Here is a 25,382-nt window from a genome sequence, read left to right on the forward strand (position 1 = left end):
GTTTATTGCCCTACAAAGTGGCTTGGGGACCAGCAGCGGGGTGTCCACCGTCTTGCTAAGGCTGATTTCTTTTTTCAAGAGTTCCTTGATGATGGAAGGGGTGTAAACTTAGTCACTGAGCATCCTGACCCCGAGAGATGGTAAAATGGCAGACCAGAGCTGGGCGAGCAGAATCCTAGAAGTGTGTACACTTGGGTTACGCCCCCTTCCCCAGGACCCCAACGGTGCACTCACGTTAGCTGGGAGGATCTTAGGCTGCCCATGGGCGGGGCTGGCGGAGGGAAGCTGACTAGGCCTCTACCATATCTGTGGGAGGGACTTCCAAGGACCGAGACTGAAGAAACCAACCGCGCGAAACTGGAGACACTGGGAGGAGAGGCGGAGACCGACACTTAGTAGGGCTGTTCCTAGTCCCCAATACAGCTTGTCTGGGAGGATGAGGAGAAGCCATAATGTCTGTGCTGGAGCCCTTGAGGTCTCCAGGGGAAAAAAAAGGCATGGGGAAGGGGCTGAGCGGAAGGGGTGCTGATGGATAGCGAGCAGAGCCCGAGTCAGTAGGTCCTGCTCCCCCCCCTCAACGCTCGGAGGGAGCGAAGAGAAGGGGAGGGATGCGAGATCCTAGAGGATCTGCGTTCCGCGGGCGCGATGTTCTGGGAATGCCCAGCGGAGTTGGCTGTCTTGTCCTGGCATGCACATTCCGAGCGGGGCCTTTTGCTCCCTGAATCACGAACTGCAAGCCCTTCACAGCAAGATTAAGAGCACTACCCATTCCGGGAGCACCTCCGCCCTCTGAGGCCCTCTCTGGGAGCAGCCCGTCCGGGCCTGGAAAAACTAGAGTCCCTTTGCAGGGACGCTCACAGACAGGAGTGCTGTGTCTCCGGTTGTGTGACAAGAGGACCTGTGCCTCAGATCCTTCCATTATCTGGGGTGAGCGAAGAGAAGGGGAGGGATGCGAGAGCGGGGAGGATCCTTGGAAGCAAGAAGGCACCCTTAGCCAGTAGGTCTCCTGTATTTTCTGCTCCCGGTCGTCCCTAGCAATAGCGTCACCAATATCTAAGTCAGTACTGGGGGACTTCGGCTGGTTCACCTCTCGCCCCCAGACAGAAGGCAGCCCTACACCTAAAGCTCCTCCCCGGGGTTTGGGCCTCCGGGCCCTCCTCCAGGTTCGCACTGCTCTAGCCCCAGTGCAGCGAGAAGGGCAGGCGGTGCGCGGGGCTCTAGGGTGGGGACGGCCACCTGGGGGCACCTTTCCCGCCCTCCCAATACTCAGCGCCATCCTCCCCAACGCCATTCCCCCCTCAGTCCAGCCCGGCCCGGGCACCTTAGAACTTTCGCCTGCTGGCCTAGCTTCCACTTGTCCCGGCAGACGCGCGTGGGGTCCGCGTCCGGCGCTGCCTGCTCCACAGCCCTGCTCCGGCGATGCCCTGTTTCCTGTTCAACAATATAACCGGCGGAGAGCGCTCGGCAGAACTTCCTCCCAAGCCGGGACTGGGCTGTGCTTGCAAGAGACAATCCCCGGTGTCCTGGCTTCCTGTCCCCTCTGGGCCGGGCCAGCGCTCTAGGAGTAGAGACGCCACCCTTCCCCCTCTTCCCCGGGATCCTGGGCCACACCTGGCTGTCTCCGGGGAGGAGGCGGTGGCAGGGCCTGGATGGAGATCTGCGGGGGATGCAGTTTCTCTCAGCTTCTGACCAGATTACACTCCCACTGACCCTCATCCTTGTCGGAGGAAGTCACCGGCCACTCTGCAGGCGGCCGCAGTGTAGTTGCGGGATCCTCCCATTTTGGAAACTACCTGCCTCTTGGGAAAGCAGCCTTAGCACTCTGAGGTGTGCCTGTGAACACTTCTGACAAAGGCAAGACCCAGTGTTCTCTGGCTTCCAACAAAGTGTGGGATCCAACTAGATGCTCCATTAGGGGCCGCTGAGCAGAGAAGGGAGCCCCCACCCCCACTAGGCCGATGTTCCTCTAGTGTCACAGGGCTAAGGGTTTAGCTGGGCAGCCCTCCAATTCCTTTTTCTGTATTTTGACTTTGCTAGTTTTGTCCACTAACGAGTCCATACTGAGGTGGGTATCTTAGGACCCATCAGGGAAGTCACAAAGTGAGGGGGTGAGCTCTTTTCCTCCACTCTACCTTTGTTTTTTCCTAGTTGCCCTAGTCACCCTGCCAGCCAGCCAGGTCCTTGTCCATACAGCAACCTGATGCCCAACTGTGCCACAAGCTAGCCTTTATAGACATGGGAGTACCCATGGGTCTCAATTCCTCCCTTTACAATACGCTTGTGGGGACGGTTAAATGAAATAGACACTAAACACAACGATGGTGAGCGCATGTATTTTATTAACCTGTTCATTATAGGAGGCACTTTCTGGGGATGAGAACTCCAGATTGCCCATCCCCCTCTAGACAGAGGAAAGGGGAAACTGCCCTCAGAGGCACTGTGCTGAAGGTGGAAAGACTGAACCAAAGACAACAGCAGCAGCAGCAGCAGCAGCAGCGCAAGTGCCAGGCGCCTCCTGCCCCCAACCTCCAAATCCAGTTCCTCTCTCTTTTCTCTGAGCCTAGACCCCTGAGAACCTGCCTCAAAGATGGCCAAGGAGCATCCACCCACTGGCTGAGGGTACTCAAGGCCAGGAAACGAAGCCCTGGATGTTGTCTTTTTCTGTCCCATTTTCCTGCAACCTGGTTTCCCTAGGAATTAATCTGTTTCCTTCTTTTGTCCTAACAGGGGCAGTGGGGGTGTGTGGTGGGGGTGGGGGATTCTCCTGGAGCTCCTGGGGAAGGCTAGCAGTAGACAGGCCTCTGGAGTCTTTAATCCGTGAGTGTAGGAGCCAGGGCCCGGTTTCCTTGTTTGCCTCTCTCCATGCCTAGAGTCCTGCTTTTACAGGTGTGTGTGTGTGTGTGTGTAAATCTGAAAGGCACCCACCTACACCTAGCGCAGCCTAAATTCCCTCACTTACCTCTTTTCCCTCGCTCGCTACTTGGTCAGGCAAGTGTGTTCCATGGACCCTGAAATGCTCAGTGCATAGGACTAAGGGGAGCCAGGTAGTGTTTTCCCAGAGCCAAATGATTGAGATTCAGAAACAAGACTGCTTAGAAAGGCCAGCTCTTTACTGCAAAATCACTCAAATACCACACAGCAGCAGTTTCTCCTCTGCACTGCCAAGGCTCACTTGTCAGAATATTGCATAAAATAGCATTTTTTCCAATAGTGTGGGCACTGCAGAGGTTCACGTGAGCTCTCTTCTGGTGGAGGCAAGTCTCTCACTTGAGCAGTAAGTAAGTCAGTAGCTTAGTCAAGGACAGGGGCAGCTCTTATGCTCGCAGTCCAGGCACTGGGAGGACTCCATCTCCTAGGCAGGTTCTGGAATGGCCTCATGTGACAGGCCCACAGGGGACAGACTCTTGCCCATTCAGGATCCCAAAACAAGGAGGCTCTGATCAGGTTGTAGTTTGGGGGACGTGTTAATGCTAGTTGGGGGGCACAGATAGAGATACACTGGGTGGTTCTGGGGGCTTTGGTGTTTCAACCACTGGTGAGCGCTGTCTTCCATGACGGGGACAGATGAACTACGTGGCAGCCTCTGCCATCTGCCTTCCAACTCTTATGTTTTATTGCACAATTCAAGCTTCAGGTGACTCAGCTCATTCACCTCAGGGAGGGTGGGGTAACCTCCTCTAGACACAACAGGCACATTTCCAGGGAGACCCTCCATTCCACCTGAGGCCCCTGGCTCTAAGTGCTCTGGGATAGCCAGAGGGCTGAGGGGTTCAGGAGAGGTGAGGAGAGCAGAGCGCATCCCCACGCCCCTACATGCCTCAGGGCTGTGACCACTCCCAGGAAGCCCTTTTGGGTGCTGCAGTGTCCTGCTGGGAAGGGTGAAAACTCAAGAAACGCTATGAACTCAAGGCTTTGTGAGACTAGGGTTGGTGAAGCTCTCTGCAGGCAGCTTTGGGGCAAATTTTCTTCTCTCTGCAGCCCATGGATGGCACCTCTTCACAGATGGAGCGTGGAGCTCTCTGGTTTCTAGCCTACTCTACCCTGCAGGGTAAGGGGGCATGGGGATGAGGTGGGCAAGGTCATGCCTTCCTGAGCAGGGAAGGCTCAAAGTGCTGACAGTGCTGGTGCTGGTCACCCCCTGCTCCTGCTGTGCTGTCCTCACAGCTAGGTAAGCCAAGGGCTCTGACAGAGGAAGGGGATGCTTTCCAGGTGAGAGTGTGAGGAGCGGAGGGAAAGGGGGTTACAGAAACCAGCCTCACAATGACAGGCCATTTGGCACATGACACTTGCACTCTTGGCAGTATGTGCCAGAAAGGGCAGAGGCAAGGCACCCAATCCAGACAGGCTGACCCAGCAGAGGCCTGTCCACCCAGCTCCATGCCTGCCTGGGCTGGGGTTGCTCTCACCCATCTGGTCGGGCGAAGGGTTGTATTTCTTGGGTGACTTGGGTAGGTCAAGAATAAAAAAATATTTTCTGTTTAAATATGAAGGGGAAAAAAAACCTGCCTTAAAAAAAACTAGACCTTTACTCAGGAGCATGGTGGCAATGCTCACCAGGCTTCGTTCCCACAGTGTACACATGAACAGCCCTAATGGAGGAGCTATGACAGCCAAGGAAGCCAGGCCCTGGGCAGAGGCACCTGCTGGATCTCCTCCTGGAGCAGAAGGGTTGTGAGGGGCCTCGGGCATCACTGGGACTTCCTGCGCCCTCTCGGTAGGCTGGAGCTCTGCGCACACCCGAGAGTCTTCCTTATAGGGAGAAGAGGAAGCCTAGGCTGATGACAGACCCAGATGGATGGCCCCAGAAAGTCGGGTCAGCGGGGTTAACTGACAACGTTCTGTTCCTGGTACTTGCGCCGGCGGGCACATCGGGGACAGCCCTTCCTCACCACAGCCTGGCAGCTCTGATGGAAGACAGTTCTGCATTCAGCACACCTGAGGAGAGAGCATCAGGGGTTGCTGGTGCCATGGACAGAACCCAGAGAGGCTGAGTTCTGTCAGCAGCTGGCGCCCACATGTGCTACCCTCCTAATCTCTTGGAAAGCACATCAGATACTGAATTCGTAAGTGAACCCCATGCCCACTGACGCCCCACGTCACTCTTTGCCAGTGCTGCTTAACTGCTTACATGACGATTCTAGCCTATCTTTGGAGCAGTTTAAACAAGAGCCCAGGGCCAGAGCTGATACTGGCTGGTTTACCTACTGAAGGTACGTGGATTATCCCCCTAGCTCAGCCTTCCACACTTACCTGGGGTGAGGCAAGGCTGGGGTATATACCCTGTTCAGGGGCTTCTAATAACGTGTAGTGCCCACTCAGCTAAGTCTATGTCAGTGCTCTAGGGCCATCCTGTCAACCCCTCAACCCATTTGTAGACTGAGTCGAACACACCCCACTTCAAGAGGCAGCAGGGGTGGGAGGTACAGGGCTGAGAGGTGGGCTGTGGATGTTCAGTATGTTCCTGCACAACAGGGTGAGGGTTAAGTGGGGAGGCTGGTCAGGCTGTGCTGTGGGGTAGCTTGGCTGTGTAGTCCTCGTACCTGACTGTGGTGTCAAACTCAAAGGGAAAGATGATGTCCTGGTGGTGGCAGATCTGGCAGATGAAGCCTCGCTGGGTGCACAGGTCACAGTGGTAGACATGCTGGGATGCGAATTCAATCAGGGCTTTGAGGAACCCTTCATATACCCCCTCTGCAATCTGCAGGAGCAAGTGGAGACCAGTCTTAGATGACTCCACTGCCCCACCATAGCACCTACCTCAGATCTCCCCCAGTTCCACATGGGCAAGGAGCACACCCTGCATCGATCAGGCTGTTGGAGTGGGGCATGGTACTTATGCTGTCCTTGACGGAAATGCCTATCTGCTCTCACCCTTGGGGTGCTGGAGCCCCTGGTTTGTCAAGAGGTGGAGGACAGGAGGGCTGCCATTCTGAGGGGTGACAGGTGTCCCTTCTGCTATTTCTCTGATTTCTTCAAGACTAAGAACCTACTTCTGAGTCTAAGGTTTAGGGGTGGGGGCAGGGCGTGCTCACCTGCTGGAGGTCAGCAACACTGAATCTGTGAGGAGACTCCAGGAGATAATTCCTGTGGCTCAGCCTGCAAAGACAACACAAGCACTTCCTCAGAAGGGCCTCCAAGGTCAGGCCTCCAGTTCCTGCTGGTCTTCCCCTCAGCCCTGCCTATTAAGCCAGCAACACAGGTCTGGATCATCAGGCAGGCCAAGGGTTCAAGTCAGTCTGCCTGAGCTTCCATCTGAGCTGCCTAGGACACTGAGTAGCCCCCAGCACCGGGGGCAAGCTAAGTGACCTCCCAGGAGACATGGGATTGTTGTGAAGGTCGAACAATTTGCTGAATGCACTGTAAACACATGACTAATGAGCGGTGAGGATGATGTGTGCTGATACTTGGCCAGGAACTGGGCTAAGTATCTAGTCTTTGTGGTAATCCTGTGAAGCCAGTTCCATTTTAACTCCCACCTTGAGAAGACAGGAAACACAGGTTAAATGACTTGCCTGAGGTCATAAAGTTAAGAATCGGAGCTAGAACTTGAACATAGGAGTCTGGGAGCCCAATCTGGATGTAGGATGGTGAAACCCATACAACCCGGGAGGCTACACTGTACCCTGTGGCTGAGGACTCCAATTTGCCCCCAGTAAGCCTCCAGCTTTCTGGGGACAGGAAGCTGACATTTATGACCAGGAAAATATGGAGGGGGGGTGTACAAAAGCTGACCCTGAGTTGGCAGGAAGTGTGGGGCTGATGTGATGGAGACTTTTATCCCTGTCATCCTCCCTTTCCAGTCTTAGGAGCCATCAGGCCCTGGGCCTTCCTTGGGAGTCAATGAATCCTTGGCCTGTCATTCTCAGTGTGGTTTTGTAACTTATTTTCCTGTAAGGCTTGGAATAGGTCAGGCAAGGGTTGCTCTGTGCTCTTCTCTTCTTCTGTGCTTCCTCTAAAAGGGATCTTTTAGGGGAAAGCATGCTTGCTGCACAGAAAGGAGGGCTTCAGTTAGGATCCCCACTACCTTGTAAAATGCCGGGGTGTGGCCCAGATCCTAGCACTGTGGAACAAAGGAAGCAGGCCCACAAGGACTCACTGGCCAGCCAGCCTACCTAAAAAATGGCAAGGTCTGGATTCAGAGACAGACTACTGCCAATGAATAAAACAAAGAGTGACTGAGCAGGATAGTCCTTTGGCCCTTGTACTGGTGTACATGGGCCTGTACAACCTCCCTCCCCATGTACACACATACAAATACAATTTTTAAATAAGATAAGAGTTCCGCAGGCAGATTTGCAGGGCTGTGCCAAAGGTGCAGACAGCAGTCAGGGAGATGGAGACAGACAGAAATAGGCTGCCTCAGCAACCTCCAAAGGTTGCTTGGAAACAAGTCAGCAGGTAAGGAGGGCGGCTGGGGCCAGCACCCAGGAGCCACGGTGTAGTCACCCATCTACACAGACCTTCAGGTCTCTGTGGTGCCAGAAAGGGAACTCTTCTCCCTCATGGAGATTTTACCCCTGGGCAAGCGCACAAATCCTTTGAAGTTCTTGCCTATGGAATCTCTCAAAGGACAAAATGGGTCAACCTCATGGAAAAAAGTAGATCCCTGTACTGGGCTGCTGTTAGGTGGCAGAGACCGCCCAGAAGGAAGTAAGGCTCTGGGGGTCATTGGCTGGTCTGGGCAGAAAAGGGCCTGCATTCCTCTCCCATCTCCCCAAGAGTCAGGGGACCATCAGACACACCTCTCCCCAAGACACAGTGCAGGTTGGCTCTGGGAGAACTGGCCTGGGCCTGGGCCTGAGTAGACGTGCTCAGATGGTGGTGCTCTTTGTGTGCCCTCTAGGGAGCAAGGCAAGGGAAGGACAGCCGGCAGGTACTGCTAGTCTCCAGAGAGCCAGCGAAGCAGACACAGACTCCACACTGGATAGTGCATCTTGCTCCTCTCCAAGGACCGCGCCTTCCTGAGGACCCCAGAGAGGAACAGCCCCAAAGAGCTACATCTTTGCTCATGACTGTAGGTCCTGGTTATGTATGAGGCAGTCATAGAGCCCTTGTAAGACTATCCTTAAGTGCAAGGTCATCCTCATGCCCTGAGCACCAAAGGACCTGGCTCAGAGTAGCAAGGGGCTTCTAGAGGGGTCTCCTGAGTGTCACCAATTGCACATGCCAGAGATGAGCTGCAGAGAAATGCCGCCCAGGACAACAGCAGCCAGGGGATGAGCCAGGCTAGCATCCTTCTCTCTGCTGCCCTTTACCCCTCTGCCCACTTCCCCTCCGTCTCCTGCCTAAGTTGGCTGGCACTGAGCTCCCATGATGGTGTTCTCTTCCTCCTCCTCGCCCAACCCTCCTCTTCCTCTTCCTCTCTTCCACTTCTACTTACTTCCCAGGTCTCACCTCAGAAGTCACTCCCTTCAGGACGTCTTTCTGATGTATCTTCCTGCCCTTCAGGTCAGGTCTCCCTGTGCATCTGAACCATCCATCCTCTCTCCCCACCTTTGCCCTTGGTGGGAGGTGTTGCTGGCTCACTGCCTCCTACCAGATCAGTGACTTCCTGAAGGGAGGCCTTGGGTCTGCCTCACTCAGCACAATATTCACTGACCTCTTCAGAACAGCCGTTTTCATAAATTTTTGTTAAACAAATGAATGACCATATAAACAACACCACAAAGTACCCTCCAAGGATGAAGTGATTTTCCACAGCGCAGTGGGACATTCCCAGCTCAGCCCTGGCGTCTGCCCAGTGCACACACTGCCCAGATTTTGGCTGGTGTGTACACTTGCAGGGACATGTGCACATGAAGAGTGCTCACCTTTTGCACAACTCCTTCAGAGCACCACTTCGGCATAGGCCCAGGTAGTCCCCCAGAAGTTTTAGCTGCTCCCGGCTCCTGCCAATGAGGTGCATGCGTTCCACATGCTCATACAGAGAGGCATTCACCAGCTGCAGGTTGATGAGGGGTTGGGCCCGGATCTGGGCCAGGAACTTCAGGGCCTGCCGGCATACCTGAAAAAATCCATGAAGATCTTACCTGTTCAGCCAAGACTTCCACTTCTGGCTGGGTGTTGTGTTAGCTAGCTCACACCTGCCTGAAGCCCGCACCCACTGAGTGGTGATTTCTTCACATTATACAACAGGAAATAAGGTCAGACAATTGTGGCCCCTTGAGCAAGGTCACACAGCTCAGAAAATGGTTGAGTCAGTATCTGAACTAGCCTGACTCTCAACCCCTGTTGCTGTCTAATTCTGACCACGCGGAGACAAGGGAGGGGTCCCCTTTCCATGGGCCTCACAGACTTCCCACACTTTCCTGTCCTCCCAGCCCCCTTTTCCTGCCTACAGGAAACATGCTGTCCTCAGGAACCAGGTGACTCCGCTGCCACCAAGCTCCAGCTACAGGAAGCTACAGAGAGACAGAGCTCTATGACATTCCCACGAACCCTCAGCTCGCCAGTACTTCAGGATTGTCTTACAGGGCCTCGGCTGTCTGTATTCTCTACTACAGATCTGAGTGCTCCTTCTGTACCCCGCATTTTCAGGACTATTCTTAGGGAGAGGTGGCAGTGCCTGCTACACAGATGAGGAGATGGCCTCAGAGACACTCAAGTGGCTCGTCCAACTCCTGTGAATGGCAGAGGCCAGCACAAGTGGTCTCTTTACGTGGGGACTGCCAGAAACTCTCTATTCTGTGGCCAAGAGCTAAGGTTCACTAGGGGAAAATCAAAACACACTCATGACATTATTTTGAGTTTAGACTGAAAGATATAAGCTTTGGCACAGGGCTGGCACACTGTACATCCTCAGAAAACAGAGCCACAGCCACTACAGTGCAAGAGCCTACCCTGGTCCCAGCGGCCCCCTGAGGGTCCTCAGGAGAGCTGCCCATATACTTGGGGACAAGAGATACCCCGAGTTCCTATCTCCCAATTGCCAGCAGCTATCACCTGACCCCATTAGTAGGTAACTCCATTTTTCATGAGCCAGAGCCCTGAGGAACAGCTCCCAGTCTGGACAAATCCCAGGGCTTACCCTGGTGGCTGGGGTCCAATTGTTACCCTCTAGGCTGAGCCCAGCTTTCCCCACAACTCAGCCTCCGACCCTAGGCAAGGCTCAGTTGAAACAACATCCGGCAATGTGTTCTGAACACTGCCCAGCACTGCCACGGGGCTTCATGCTCCCCAGAGTCTGTTCATATCCTGTGGGCATGGACGAGTAGACAGGCAAAAGCAGAAACTTGGTCCTGGGCTGGCACTCTGCCAGGTGCCAGCTGGATCTCAGAACAAGTGGGTCAGCCAGCGCAGTAGCAGCGAACAATGGAGTCCTAAACCCCTGGGCCAACTACTCTGTTTTGAATCTTCCTGTCTCTCCCAGGCCAGTGATTGCTGAGGGAGAGCTGGCTATTTCCTGGTCCCAGAAGCACCTAGAACAGGACTCCAGTGTCACCGAGAGGGAAAAGATGAGGTACAAAGACCACAGCAGTGAAGGAGGCACACCATGAAAGTATAAGGCTAGGAAAGCTGTTTTACTACTAAAGGCTCTTATGCTTCGCTGAATTTTGACATTTACTCTCCTCTTCGTAGTTGAATACTTAATGCTAAAGGGCAGGGGTGGAGACAAAGTAAAAAACCCAGAAGAACAAAATAAAGCCAGTGTTGGGGTTTTCTCTCACCATGGGGGTGAAGCTGACTGAGTCACCATCCTGGTACCATGGGGGCACATTCAAAGCTGAGACTGTACAGCCTCAGGCTCTGACAGAAGTAAACGGCTGAGGCTGTCACACGCTATCTCCTCCAGAAGCACTGGGTACACACAAATAAAGGGACCCAAAGGCCATCATGAGGGCTCCGTAGAGCCCAGAGTAGGTGTGCATGCCTTTAGACCCAGCACTCTAGGGAGGCAGAGGCAGGCAAATCTCTGTGAATTAGAGCCAGCCATGCCTATAGACAGACTTCCAGGACAGCCAGGGCCACACAGAGAAATCCTGACTGGAAAACCAAAAACCAAAAGCCAAAAACCAAAACTACCAAACAAACAAAACAAAAACAAACAAAAAACCCAAAGGGGGGAAAAGAAGCTGGCTCAGTAACTGATGTGTCTGTAGTCAAGCCTGATGAGTCAGCCAGTTCAAGTCCCAGGACATATACTGGAGGAAGAGAACAAACTCACTTAACGTGTGTATGCACATACAAGCACACACACACATGATAAAATACCTAAAATACAGTATTAAATAAAATGTGGTAAAGCAAAATGAGTCCATATGCTCATGTACACAAATACCCAGAAAGCTCCCAAAATACTCTAAAAATCAGCACTGCCATTTTACAGCTGAGAAAACTGATGCTCAGAGGTTGAAAACTGAATAGTGGTCATCTTCAGCTATGACACCTAATTTTGTCTTTGGGCTCCTCTAAGTCGTAGGTGTCAAATAATGACCATACTTTATGACCTAGAAAAATACTTTCTCTTTGCTGCAGCAAGTGTAGTCAGCTTGGCCACAGAGAATCTGCAACAGCAAGGCTACTAAGGGTGTAGCCTGCGGGCTGGCCATGTTACTCTCCTCTCCACCTATGCCAGTCTATCGATCCATCAGTGCATTAAACCTACTCTATCCCAACTTTCTCCCAGACCAATGGGACATCTCTGTGGCTATCTTGGCTTTAGGGTACTGTTCTTGGGTGGTCACTGGGGAGTAGGGAGGAGTTTCACAACGCCCTGTTCAGGGGTCAGGGGCTGCAGACAGACTTTAAGCTTTCAGGTCACACCTGAGACCTGAGCCAGTGATCTTGGCTTCCCTACAGCCAAGGTCCTGCAAACAGACAGCGGCAGTTCCGGGAAGACACTCCTCAGTCACCAAGCAGCACTGTGTGGTCAACGGCAGCCTGGCCTACAGCCTTACCGGGCGCTTTGTGAGGTCCCAGTTGTGGATGATTCTGGCTGGAATCACTGAGGCATCGTCTTGGTGGCAGAAGTCACAGTAATACAGGCCAGAGAAGGCACAGAGCTTGGGTCGTACAAAGGAGAAGCCGATCTGTCGGGAGCAGCCTAGGGAAATGGGTGATGGGTGAGTAAGCAGTGAGGGCCAGAGTCAGCTTCATGGAACACAGAGTCGGCTCCAGTGAGAAAGACATGCAAATACAAAAATAGAGAACCGACTCCTCAGACCTTCCCTCTCTCAATGAATAAATATATAATCATTTCCAACCACACAACCCCACCACTTACAATAAAAACTTTTGTGATTTTGTGTTTGTTAGTTTCGAGACAGGGTCTTACTATGTAGAACAGGCTGCTCTTGAACTCAGAGATATCTGTCAGTTGTCTGTCTCCCAAGTGTTAGGATTACAGGCTTGCACTTTGTGCACCACTACACCTAGAAAAACTGTTAATTATGACAGTATACTATTAAATGGTTATTGCTGGGTCTGGGAGAACTTGGAAGCCGAGGTAGGAGGATTCTGAGTCTGAGGTCAGCTTAGGGTTACACAGTAAGAACTATCTCAAAGCAAACTCACGGAAAGGTATCTGTCAGGTCACACCAAGTCTAAGTGACAGGTGGCTCTCAGAGTTGGGTCTGGCCACAAGTCGTCATTCTCCTCCCATTGCCACCTCTGTTCACTCGCTCCCCTGCCTGCTCCCCACTGCCAACCTGAGCCCCTACTTCCCCACCCGGGTTCAGAAACACCGGCAACAAAGCTAGGACCTGGACTAGTGAGGAAGCTGTGGAGAGGAAGCCAGCAGGAAAGACAGCATGGCCTAGACACAACATGGTCTCCATCTGCGTCGACAGCAGCAAATCTCAAGACAGTGGGCAGTGACGGTGTTAGCCGTGTGGTCAGTACGTTCTCCATACCAGAGAGCAGAGAGTCAAGGATCAGGAGTGCCCAAGGCAAAAAGATAGTGTGGTTTCGAAAGGTTCCTTTGGTCTCAGGCCAAAGAGCTGGCTTTCTTGCTGTTGAGCGGCCTCATCCGCACCCTCACCCGATTCTCCTAAGATCCTATCTCGCTGTATAACTTAGCTCCTGCCAGCTCTGGTGAGGTCGCTACATAGTGTAACTAATACTGTAAGTGCCCTGTAAACTGTGAATTCCAACCCAAGTGTTTCTGGTTGGCATCATCATGGCCATGGGACAGTGCAGCAGTGTGGAACGCCTGAACTCCTTGGTATACCAGTCTCCGCCAACAGCAGGCTGGCAGGAATGAGTTCTCCTTATAATACTCACACCCACAGCCAGAAGCCTCCCCCGAGAGTTTGGATTGTGAGTGCAGGGGCAGGCAGAGGTTTGCAGGTGTTTTCTGCAGGAAGCTCTGCTCAGCCCACCCTCCAGGGCTTGCCACAGGCCACTTCCAGGCACTGGAGGCAGGCTTTCCTCTGTGGTCTCCACCCCATCAGGACAGCTCAGCTTTCAGCTCCATTCTTCTGCAATAGGGCAGCTGGTATCTCTCCCAGACAGTATGTCCCAGGGACAGGTGGGAAGAGGTACCAATGGAAGGAAGACAGTGGGACATCACGAGACTGGGAGGCCCTCTGGTGTCATGCCAAGGAGGGCAAGTTCTAGGACACAATCATCAGCTCTGCCTCTTGAATATACTGAAAGCCTGAGACAAGCTACTAGCTTTGGGCTCCAGTTTCCTCACCTATAACATAAAATGAGGAAATAGTAGCTCCTAACTCTACGAGGATGTACAGAGCAAAAAATGAGAGAATCCAAGCAAAGCGTCTGGCTTTGTGCCCTGCACAGGATCATCTCCCATGGTGATACCGACACAGCCGAATCCTTCTCACGGAATCACACACATAAGGGAAAAGCAGGCATAGGAAAGCCAATGAGGTGTGGTGACAGATGCCTGTAATCCCACTACTTAGGAGGCTGAGGAAGGAAGCAAGAATTCAAGACCAACTTTGACTACATAGTGAAACTGCAACTCAAAAAAAAAAAAAAAAAAAGTGTCAGGGCACAGTAACACATGCCTATAATCCCAGTACCTAGAAGGCAGGAGGACCAAGAGTTCAAAGCCAGCCTAGGTTACATGAGACATGGGGGTGGATGAACCCTCAAACCGTGGAGTAGTATGTTGTCCAATACAGTGGCTCAAAGTCAGAGGTCGCCTTTATACTTAAGTAAATGGAAAATTCGGCTCTTAATTATACACAGCTACCCTTTAAGCACACAGTGGCTGGATGTAACCTGGAACTAGAGTTGGAAAGCACAGACCCAGGCACTTTCATCATTACAGAAGCCCTACTGGCAGCACTGAATAGCATGCCTTACAAAAGCATGCAAGCATACGTGCTTGTGAAGACTCCTATACCCTTATATGCAGTGTAGCAATGAAGCAGGAAGGCCCAGGAAGCAGGACTGCCACCCACAGGTCCCACCCAGTATTAGGAGGTGTCAAGAGACAGGCAGGGGCTGTACATAGAGGGCACTGTGGAAGAGCAGAGGCTGCAGCGTAGGCGCCAGTCTGCTGTATTGTTGGGGGCCCAAATTGATGACTCCATAGGAGGAAGAACACAGGCAGCTGGGGTTAGTAGGAGAGTCAGTCAGCACCTGCACAGAAGCAGCCCTGGGAGTCGAGGCCCTTCTCGGTCGGGATGGCCACAAGGTACTGTAGCAGGAAGCCGTTCTCCCTGGTAGCAAACTTCAGCACCTCCTGACAATTTTCATCCAGACTCCCACCAAGTGTCACAGCCTCCTCAGCTGACTCTAGGTAAGATGCCAGCACTTTCCGGACCAGGTCTCTCCAGTGGGCGGCCTCCTCGGTGTTCTTGGCCTGCAGTTTCAGGACAGCCTTGGCCGTGATGATTTTGAAGAAGGCTGGGCCCCCAAGGCTGGTGTCTGGCAGGATGTCTCGGATGGTCTCCACTCCATGGCTATCACTTAGCATCTTCTCATTGTTTCTCACTCGGAAACATTTCAGAGACTCCAAGGACAGGGAAAAGATATAGGGGACCCAGGTCCGGTCTGCATACAGATACAAAAGGGACTCTTTGATAGCATCTGGCTCTGGAACCTGGGCAGATGTCCAGTCCAACTGCATGCCCTGGGCACCTGCAGGCTCGGGGAGTGGGGTTGAATAGGGGGGGAGGCTGTCTGGTGGAGCTTCTGGGGCATCCTCAGCCTGGTCTGGGTACTGGATATTCACCCACTCATCTTCCTGCTGAGGGCGCACCTTCTGCAGAGCCTCCCGTACGCGGTCAAGCCAGTCCTCAGCCTCGTCTTGGGAGGAGGCACGGAGAGCCAGCTTCTTGCCCGAGAAGACCAACTCAAAACGTCCATCACTGTGTGCTGGCCCCACAGCCTCACATCGGAGCAGGGAGCAGCTCTCCACACAGGTGCGCTCCTCATCACTCAAGTAGAGGCGGAACTCCAACGGGGACAGCTCACAAAAGAATTCCTTCCAGATGCCCATGGCTCCTCGCCGGGCCACTGTGCCCAGCTTCATGAGGCCCCGGAATGGGTTGGACAGCCCTAGTGGGAGAAAAGAGGCACTTTAGACTAAGGGCCTGTCCCTTTTTAGTTCAAAGCCACAACTGGTGCCCAGTGTTCTGTGGGAGTGGCCCCAGGCGCTTTCAAATGGGACCCTGCAACTAGAAGGAATAGGTTTTTTTTTTCCTTTTTCTTTCTTTTTTTCTTTTTGCACATCACCATCTGTTCTCCCCTGAGTGGGTGACCTCACCAACAACATTTCACTGAAAAGATGGAAGCAGTCAGATTCCTTCATGGGTCTCCTGCAGCACCCCCTGCCCATCTGTGCCCATACTTCCAGACCCTCCCGCCACTGGCTCACGGACAGCAATCTCTCCAGCAACTCTCCTTTCCCGTGCTGCCACTTCCCATTGTCCACTGGGTCAGTCCTATCAGCATGCTGCCATCTTTCCTCCCACGCTCGCATACCTTTGCTAGATTCCTGTCACTAACTGCTACCGTACTTCCAGGAACTAGCCATAGTTTTGCCTTGGATTCCGGTCCTATTCCTTCTTGATCCTGGACCCATTGGCTTCTTGTCTCCTCATGCCTTTGAGGGCCACTAAGGCTTACCTTATGGTAAATCCAAAAAGCCCCCCACAGCCCTCATTTCTAGCCTTTGTTCTGACCTCTCAGCCCTGGAGCACCGGGGATGCAGGACTTGTGCCTCAGCTCCATGGCCACCCTCCTGGCTGATCTCACCGGCTTTCAGGGATTTCTATGAATGTTTATATAAGCACGTAAATAATAGTAAGAACCCAAGCACTTCCTGCGGCCCACGACTCCGATCTCACTCACCTCACCCCTTCCTACTAGCACTAACCACTCTCATCTACTCTGGTTATCACTGCCCCCTGGACATGCCAAGCGTGTTCCCAGAGGAGCACTGTTAACCATCTTCTGCCTGCTTGGATGCAGATCACCTCATTCCCCCTCTTTCCCACCTTGAATGTCACCTCATTGGTGAGAATGGCCCCCGTCACATTATGACGACTTCTCTCCCGACCCCTATGGATCACTCCCCAGTATCACCATTTGACCACAAACATTTACTGGTCAATTTTCCCATGTTGTGACGGCTGAGGAGCAGGAAGTAAGTCTCAGGAAGATAGGACAGTGTTCTCAGCACCAGAGGCAGTGCTGGGCACATCTTAGATGGTACCTGGCACAGTCACAGAAATATCTACTGTGTGAGTAAGAGGCCGGGCAGGTGAGTAAGTACCCATGTGCCGCATACTGCTCACTGTTCTCTACTTCCCTGGAATCACCCCAACCAGAGTCTAAAATTAGACACGTGATTCTCTCTTTCAGTCTGGACTAGAGTGACTGACAGCCTAGTAGCCTATGCATGAAGCACTGGTTCTCTGGCTGGGGTAGAGGCTACTGTCAGCCATGAGAGACAAACCAAGAGAAGTCAACAGGCTTTGACATAATTCTCTGCCAAGTTCCTACCATCAGAAAAGATAGAGACCAGTGTCAGGGACAATCTGTAGGTGTGGTGACTCATGCATTTAATCTCAGCACTCAAGAGGCTAAGTCAGGAGGACTGTGGCAAATCTGAGGCTAAAATTAGGTTGAACAGTTGAGATTCAGGCTAACCTATGCCATAGTGTGAGACCTTGTCTCAAAACAAAAAAAACCAAACACAACAGCAGCTGAGTGTGGTGATGCAGGCCTTGAATCCCAACATCTGGGAGACAGAGGCAGGTAGATCTCAGTGAGTTTGAAGACAAATGGTCTACATTATGAGTTCCAGGTCAACTAGAGTCACACAGTGGGAACTTGTCTTAAAAAAAAAAAACCAACCAACCAACCAAAACAAACATTTTGAGCTAATACAATTAAGCTAGGGTTATTTAATGCTTTCTGGAATTTTCAGGGCGTGGAGGTCAGAGCACACCATAAGCAGCACAAGGAGGGATGAAATAGACAGCAGGTCGGATAAGCCCTGCTAGGGTTATTTCCTAAACCATCCAAGATAAGGGCCTTAGAAGGAGCCACTAGAACCGCTGGCCTCCAAGAGTAGGCTTTCCTATGAGTTCTGCAATCCCGAATGTCCTAGTTTAGTTTCTCATGGTACTGGAGACTGAACTTTGGGCTTCACACCTTCGGTCAGTGTCTGATCACTGAGCTCCATCCTCAGTGTGTCTTTTGAGTTTGAGGTGAGATTCTGTGAAGTTAATCAAGCTAATCTTTGGCTCGCTCGCTCTTGTGTTCTCTAAGCTTGAGCTCCCTGCTTCCACTACTGAGCAGCTGATATCACAAGACTTTAGAACCCCGCTAGGCTAATTTAATTGAGAGTATTTCCATTTCAATATATGACATAAGCTAGGAGCGGTGGTACTCACCTGAACCCAGTGCCTTGTGAATTTGAGGCCAAGCTCACCTTGATGGTAAGCACTAGGCAAGACAGGGCTCTATACTAAGACCCTATCTCAAAAGACTTTTTAAAAAAGGTATTTTTATATTCGGTAATCGGGTCTTTTGTTTGTTCTTGTTTTCCTGCGGCACAGGCAGCATACCTCATGGCTCTACTGAGCCTGCTGAGCGGGGCATCCTCAGAAAGTCTGGCACTGCTCTAGTGAGCTAGTGAGTCCGTAAGCAAGCACAGCAGTTTTCCCCAAGTGCTGTCGTGCGGGTCTAAGTGTCCTTGTACCTCACCACTACACTCTGGGCAAGGACTGACTCTGGAAGGACACACTACCTGTTTACAACGGCAAAGAGGACTGACCGAGAGCTGCTTTTTGAAAGACACTGTCCCTGGGGTTGGGACTCTACAGCCACCTACCCATTTGCCTTCGGTGCACCACACAGAAGTTTTTATGGTCTTGTGTCACCCCTGGAGCTGGGGCTGGAGCTGGAGCTGGAGCTGGCTGGGCATTTCCGCAGCCCTGAGAGGACACACATGCTTTGTCTAATGCCCCCAAGGAACAGCTCTTTCTTGGTCCTTGAGAAAAAGGCCTGTGGAGAGCAGCCCTCGACTCCGGAGTGTCTTGCAGAGGAGATGTGCAGAGATCTGCGGCACTCTTCAGGGCAGGCTCCTGGGGAGGTCGGCAGAAGTCATCTTCAGAGATCCAGCTCTTGCCTTTCTATAAGAAAAGAGGAATGAGGTAGTCCTTTAAGAGTTTAAAAACATTTTGTTACAGCTCACCTATAATGAAATTAGACCACTTTACCCATTTTACATTCACATCAGCAATGCACAACGTTGCTATTACTGGGGCAGGGAGGGCAGGCATGCCCGTGGAGGTCAGAGGACAACTTTAGTCAGGTTTCTCCTTCCATCTGTATGGGGGCCCTGGAGGTTAAATCTCAGTGGCCAGGACTGAGTAGACACCTTTATCCACCTGCTGAACATCTCTCCCGCAGCTTCCTTCTAACCTCTCCAATCTCTGTCATGAAGTCTTCCTGCCATGCTCATCTGTGAAGTGCTGTCTCACTGTGGTTTTGATTTGCATTTCCTTAATGTCTAATGGCAAGAAAACATCTTTTCATATTAGTTATCAGTACTTTTCTTTAGATTTTAATTTTTATTTGGGCTTATGGTTTGTTGTTAGGGTTGACTAACTAGTAAACCCTAGTAACTAGTTCAGATGTCCCTGTTGTGGAGCAGGGCGAGCCCTTCATCCAACTGAACTGATATACTTATAAAAAGAGGAGACAGGCATAGTGGCGCACACATTTAATTCTAGTGGCAGAGACAGGCAGATCTCTGTGAGTTCTGTGGCAGCCTAGTCTACACAGTAAGTTCCAGGACAGACCCTGGTTCAAAACAAGGGAAGAGGAGATGACACACACACAGAGGAAAGTGTCAAGTGGAGGAGAAGCATGGGATGGTGGAGGGAGGGACTGGAGTGATGAACCTACAAGCCTGTGCCAAGAATACTAAGAACTGAGAGAAAGACAGAAGAAATTACCCCTCACTGCCTGCAGAAGGAACCACTGCTGCCGACACCTGGCTCTCCACTCAGCTTCTAGTACTAAAAGGACTGTACAGCTGTGGTTTCCAGCCATCTGATTTATGCTACTTTGCTATAACTGCTTAGGAAACCAATAAAAATGTCAAGGGTTCTGGGCAGATTCTGGGGACCAGAACCTTAGCAGGCTATCTGACTGACCAATGACTTCTCTTATTCTATGTGTTGTCAATTATTTTTTTATTCATCTCTTCCCTTCCTTTTCTTTTTGAGACAATATCTATAGCCAAGGTTGGTCTAGAGCTCATTACATAGCCCAGGGCAGCTTTGCAAGAGCCTCCTGCTTTGGCCTCTCAGGCACGAGCCGCAGGCACAAGCCACCATGCCTGGCTTCTTCTCTTTTCCTTCTTAATGGCGCCTTCTGGAGCTCTGAGATGTTTTCTTCCTAAGCTTAATTTAGCCAGCTTGTCTTCTGCTTGTGCTCCTGCTGTCTTATCTCAGAAGCCACCTCAGAAGCCAATGTCACCAAGATTTACTCCCACGTTTTTTACTAAGAGCCTTATTAGCGCTTACATCTCTGTGACCCATTTTGAGTCAGCTTCTCATGTAAGGTGTAAGGAGGGCGTGCAACTTGATTCTCTTGCAAGTGGAAATACAAGTGTCTCAGCACTTCGGCCTTGGAGATATGGGGTGAGGGAGGTGTGGTGTGTGAGCTTAGACCTAAATTATTGCTTCTAATTCTGTTCCCCACATTGAGCAGGTCCTTGAAGCCCCAGCAGTAGATCCTGCTCCCTGACCCGCACAGGTTTTCTATGTGAGCCTGAAGCTACTCCCTGACAGGGGAAGTTGGAGAGGTCTGGAGTCAGAAGGCCTAAGAGAATATTGTTTAGTTCCTATTCTTCACCGTTCTAAGCCCTCTCTGCCTTTCTATGCCTAGACATGGAAGAGAGCAGAGGCAAGGAAGCTGGCTGGCTGCACTAAGTGGCTGTCTATACAAAGGAAATGAGTCACACAGGCAGGACCCGCCCCATTGCTCTGGTAAGTGCTACCAATCTAGCTCTGACATTGCTATTTCCAACCCCTAAATCAAGACTGCCCTCCCTGCTGATACAGACAGGGAGGAGGGTTCTGGCTCTGGCTGTGTGACAAAGGGGTTGGTTTAGACAGTTTAGACTCCTGAAGCCAAGAGAGACAAGTTCTGATTCAGGTATAGGGGAGCTTTCCAGATCTGGGCTCCCAGGGCCTCTGTATGTGACTTTCAGAGTTGGCATCTGCTTCCTTCTACTCGGGACAGGATGACGTGTCAGGCAGGGTGGCTGCTAGGGACCATGTAACACTGGTCTAAACAAAGCCTGTCTGGGTCACCAAGCCCCAGATGATTCCCTGAGGAAAATGGGTGTGAGAAATAGCTCCCAGGAGCCACTTGGCCATCCTGGTGACTTCACACATACCTGGTGATCCTGCCCTGTATAAGCCCTGGTAGGAGAGGACGCTATTCTTGAGGACCCACCAGTCACCACCTGAACGCTTCTTTACAAGCCCCCAACTCAGATCCCCTCATCACCCAGACAACGCATCACCCTATTCAGTGATAGTCTCTGCTCACCCCCATCCTATAAGTCTGAACGATCATTTTCCTCGATAATGTCAAGCAAAAATGCTCAGCATTGAGTCATAAAACAGACTATTTCCATCACTACTAGGTAGTTTGTGTGAATGTTTAGGCACAAGTATGTGAGCAACTCTGGAGTCGGTTCTCTCTATCTTATTTGGGTTCCAGTGATTGAACTCAGGTCACTAGACTTGTATGTCATGTATTTTGACTCCTTGAGCCATCTTGCCAGTCCAAGGGACTAACTCCTGGCTGTCCAAGTGTCTTCAATGTAAAACAACAGAGGTGGGTGGAAGGACCTGGCAGAATGAAGAGAACTGTGGATTTACAATTAAGGAAGACTTGCTTCTCTTTCCACTGAAGAGAAGACTAGTAAGAAATGTTCAGAGTCCACTGACCTCACATCAGTCATTGGGGGATGACTCTCTAGAGAAAGGCTCTGTGAGAAACAATGAGAAGCAGTGTGTGTGGGGGGAGTGGGGGTGGGGGGGACGGTTCCAGTGAGAGAGCACCGAGGGCGTATCTGCCTCACAGAGGAGGTAGAGAAAGAATACTCCCGAAATAATGGATCTCAGCACTTGCACGATCACCCTTTTTCCCTTCCTCTTGCCTCTTTCTGCCACCCTCCCACGTATGCTTGCTCAGGGCCCCACATCTGGCCGGCTCTGTTTCTTCAAACTGTGAGGAGATACCGCTGACCTGGGATCTACACCAGAGCAGCATCTGCCATCAGGAATCTAAGTCAGCAGAATGCTGCCTGCGTCACTAGGTGTCAGGAGGCTATGGCTAAGGAACGTAATGGTCTCTGGATCATTTTCCAAAGGACTGGACTTTCTGTTCACCGTTCTCATTATGCCTGCATGTGCAACTGCAGAAGGGGACCCCACGCCACAGCAGAGTGTGTGTAGGACACATTCTCTAGGCCAGGCTTAGTCACCCCAGGGGCTCCCAGTCCCTGCACTTCCTGCACAGCACTCAGCACTACTGTAATTACAATGTGCACCATCAGTTCTCTAATCTGGTGACTGTCCCCAAAGGCCAGGGCTCTTGTCTGTTCTGTTTCATCATTGTTTCCCTAGCACCTATCACAATGCTGGGCCCACAGGCAATGCTTTACAAAGAAAACTTCTGAAAAAGAAAGGCTGAAAAAAAGCTGATGGTGACTAGAACCCCCCCCTGCTTCAACAACATGGACTAAGCTAAGGAGGGAGTGGTGCATGCTGTAAGTAAGGTAGAGCAGAAAACTGGGACACAGGACCCTGTCAGAAAAGGGGCACAGGGACAGCCACTGTAACAGCTGGACGCTGTAAGGAGCTGGCCTTACCTAGGGAGCAGACAGGAAGTTCAAGGGTCAAAACTGTGGACGGTGGAAGAATTCTGTTGACAAGTTAGCTATCCTGTCCCATTAGCTCCAGGACCCCGACAAGGTACTGTGTTTGAGACCAACTAGCAGAAGGTAGATCCAGGGCAAGGGTGAATTCAGTCAAGATGGTCAAGGCCACACTTGGGAGTTAAGGTGAGACACAGGCAGCCGCCTCTTAAAATTCATCCTTCTCTCTGCAGTCTAAGGTGGAAGCTGCAATCCCTCCAAGCTTCAGGATATCTTCGCTACTGCCCAGTAAGACTCTCCAAGGCCTCATAAAATGCACCGTCCAGAAGTAAATCTGGAACCACGTTCAGAATGGTAAAAACAGAGACTCTGACCCAGTTACACAAGTGCATGATTCTCAGTCATACTCAATGCACTGAGCTAGATCAATCAGATGTCCACATAGAAAAATATAAATTGGATCCAGAGAGGCAGTCCAGTGCTCTCAGCCAACCTTTGTGACCTGAGATTGACCCCCAGCAATCACATGGTGGGAGGAGATAATCAATCCCCAGGAGATTGACCTCCATTTGTGTGTTGTAGCATACTCAAGTGGCCACACATACACCTACACATTTGCATATCACTCAATCAATAAATACAAATAAATAAACGACAAGGTGATTGCTACCTCACATTAAGCCCAGGGATGTAAAAACAAGAGAATGAGAAATGTAAAGTCATTTTAGACTGTGTACATAGCCAGTCTGAGACCGGCACAGTCTACAAGAGACCCTGTCTTAAAAATCAGGAAAAAAACCAAAGAAACAAAAAACCACCAAATTCAACTTAAGAATGGGCTGGAGAAACGGCCCAGTGGTTAAGAGCACTGGCTGCTTTTCAGAGGACCCTGGTTTGATTCTCAGAACCCACATGGGAACTCACAATCATCTGTAACTCCAATTTCAGGGTATCCAGTGCCCTCTTCTGGCACTGTGGCTACCAGAAACGCTTGTGGTGCACATACATACATGCATGCAAAATACCCATACACATAAAATAAAAATTAAAGCAAAATAAAATGTGATGATGTCTCACAAAAGATAAAACGGCCTTATACAAGCAAATGAAAAGGTAGTCCTTCCTCCCCAGACGCACACAGAATAAAAACACCACAATCTAGCACTTCTCATCCACCAGGATGGCTATAATAACAGACTCATTTGAAACTAGGTAATTACAACTGTTGGTAAGGATGCTGGAAAAATACATTGGTGGAGACGTAAACTAGGACAGCTGCTTTGGAAAACAATTTGACAGTTCCACAAAAAAGTTAAATATAGAGTTACTATATAATCCAAAAATTCTACTAATAGAATTTTATGTGTCTAAGAGAATTAAAAACATATGCCCGTACAAATTCTTGTACACCATATTTACAACATTATTTGTAATAACCAGGAAGTGTTAATAATTCAAATGCCCACCATACATAAATAGCACATGACTTAGTCACACAATGAAAAATACCATAGGCTGTTTATTCCTCAGCAGTAACAGGGATGAAGAACTGCTACATGGTGCAACATGGGTGAACCTTTTTGCTGACTTATTTTTGAGTCAGGGTCTTGTCATGCAGACTAAGTTGGCCTCATGATCTTCCTGCCTCTGCCTCCTGTATGACAGGGTAAGAGGCACAAGCCATCACACTCAATTTTTAAAATATCATGCTTAGGGGCGCAGGGGATGGCTCAGTCAGTAAAATGCTTGCCAGACAAAGATGAGAACCTAACTGAGAGTCCCCAAAGCCCATGTACAAAGATGGATGAAGCAGCACACTGTCGGCCTCCGAATGTATATGTGCACATATGCAAATGCCGAAGGCAAACCCCAAACAGATAGTTAGTCCTGTTTAATTCGTCAGAACAGACAAATCTATTGAGACCAAACAGCGATGTTATTTGAGGCTGGGGGAATTACTGCTAACATTTCTTTAAAAGAGGGATTGAAGTATTCTAAGATTAGATTATAGTGATAGCTACATAACCCAAACAAACTAAAAAGTACTGAATTATACTCTTATATGGTGTGTGAATTATACCCTAATAAATCAATTTAACTGTGGTATCTAAATCTAGATTGGCCACATTTTTCTTTTTCTTTCCTTTTTTTTGAAACAATGTCTCACTCTGGAGCTTTTAATTCATGACCCTTCTGCTCCTGCCTCAGAGCACTGAGATTATAGGCATGCATGACAATGACCATCTGGGGACAGGACATATGTGAGTCCCCAACAGCCACTGTTGGTATAGTGACTGCCACATCTGACCACAAAGTTCACAAACTGGTTCATGTTGAAAGTAAGCATCGGGGCCTAGCAAACACAGGAGTGGATGTTCACAGTCAGCTATTGGATGTATCACAGGGCTCCCAATGGAGAAGCTAGAGAAAGTACCCAAGGAGCTAAAGGGATCTGCAACCCTATTGTTGGAACAACATGATGTACTAACCAGAACCCCGGAGCTCTTGTCTCTAGCTGCATATGTATCGAAAGATGGCCTAGTCGGCCATCAATGGAAAGAGAGGCCCATTGGACTTGCAAACTTTATATGCCCCAATATAGGGGAATGCCAGGGCCAAAAGAATGGGAATGGGTGGGTAGGGAAGTGGGGGGCGCTATGGGGGACTTTTGGGATAGCATTGGAAATGTAATTGAGGAAAATATGTAATAAAAATATTAAAAATCAAAAAAAAAAAAAGAAAGTAAGCATTTCACAGCTAGGATTTTAAGAAAATTAGATTTTAAGTATTAAAAAGAAAGTCAAGTCTCAGGCAGGTGAAACGGCTTCTCCAAGAGTGTAAACTCGTGAATGGTGGTAGTTGAGATTATAACAGTGTTGTGCCTGCCTGTAACTGCAATGCCAACACCTGGGAAACTGAGACAATATTGAAAGATCACACATCAGAGGCCAACCTGGGATACATAGCGAGCCCAGTCTTAAAAATAAAAAACAACAACAGGGGCTGGTGAGATGGCTCAGTGGTTAAGAGCACCAACTGCTCTTTCCAAAGGTCC

At 50.5% G+C, this 25,382-nt stretch overlaps 2 protein-coding genes across 2 annotated transcripts in view; both read right to left on the minus strand.

Moving 5' to 3' along the window:
- Arhgap27 (Rho GTPase activating protein 27) overlaps positions 1-1,745 on the minus strand; it is a 32,046-nt gene extending 30,301 nt beyond the window's left edge. Inside the window, exons 1-2 of the mRNA XM_021176305.1 lie at positions 1,322-1,745; positions 235-366 (exon numbers count right to left, since the gene is read on the minus strand). The gene's annotated coding sequence lies outside the window, so the exon portion shown is untranslated. The remainder of the gene's footprint in view (positions 1-234; positions 367-1,321) is intronic.
- Positions 1,746-2,321: 576 nt separating this feature from the next.
- The window catches only part of Plekhm1 (pleckstrin homology and RUN domain containing M1), a 49,422-nt gene continuing 26,361 nt past the window's right edge, over positions 2,322-25,382 (minus strand). The window contains exons 6-12 of the mRNA XM_021176304.2: positions 18,257-18,557; positions 14,551-15,471; positions 11,898-12,043; positions 8,811-9,004; positions 6,033-6,096; positions 5,541-5,698; positions 2,322-4,935 (exon numbers count right to left, since the gene is read on the minus strand). Of these exons, the coding sequence (XP_021031963.1) occupies positions 4,824-4,935; positions 5,541-5,698; positions 6,033-6,096; positions 8,811-9,004; positions 11,898-12,043; positions 14,551-15,471; positions 18,257-18,557 (1,896 nt within the window). The 3' untranslated portion in view covers positions 2,322-4,823. The remainder of the gene's footprint in view (positions 4,936-5,540; positions 5,699-6,032; positions 6,097-8,810; positions 9,005-11,897; positions 12,044-14,550; positions 15,472-18,256; positions 18,558-25,382) is intronic.

Source organism: Mus caroli, chromosome 11 (genome assembly GCF_900094665.2).
Source record: "Mus caroli chromosome 11, CAROLI_EIJ_v1.1, whole genome shotgun sequence".
NCBI lineage: Eukaryota > Metazoa > Chordata > Mammalia > Rodentia > Muridae > Mus > Mus caroli.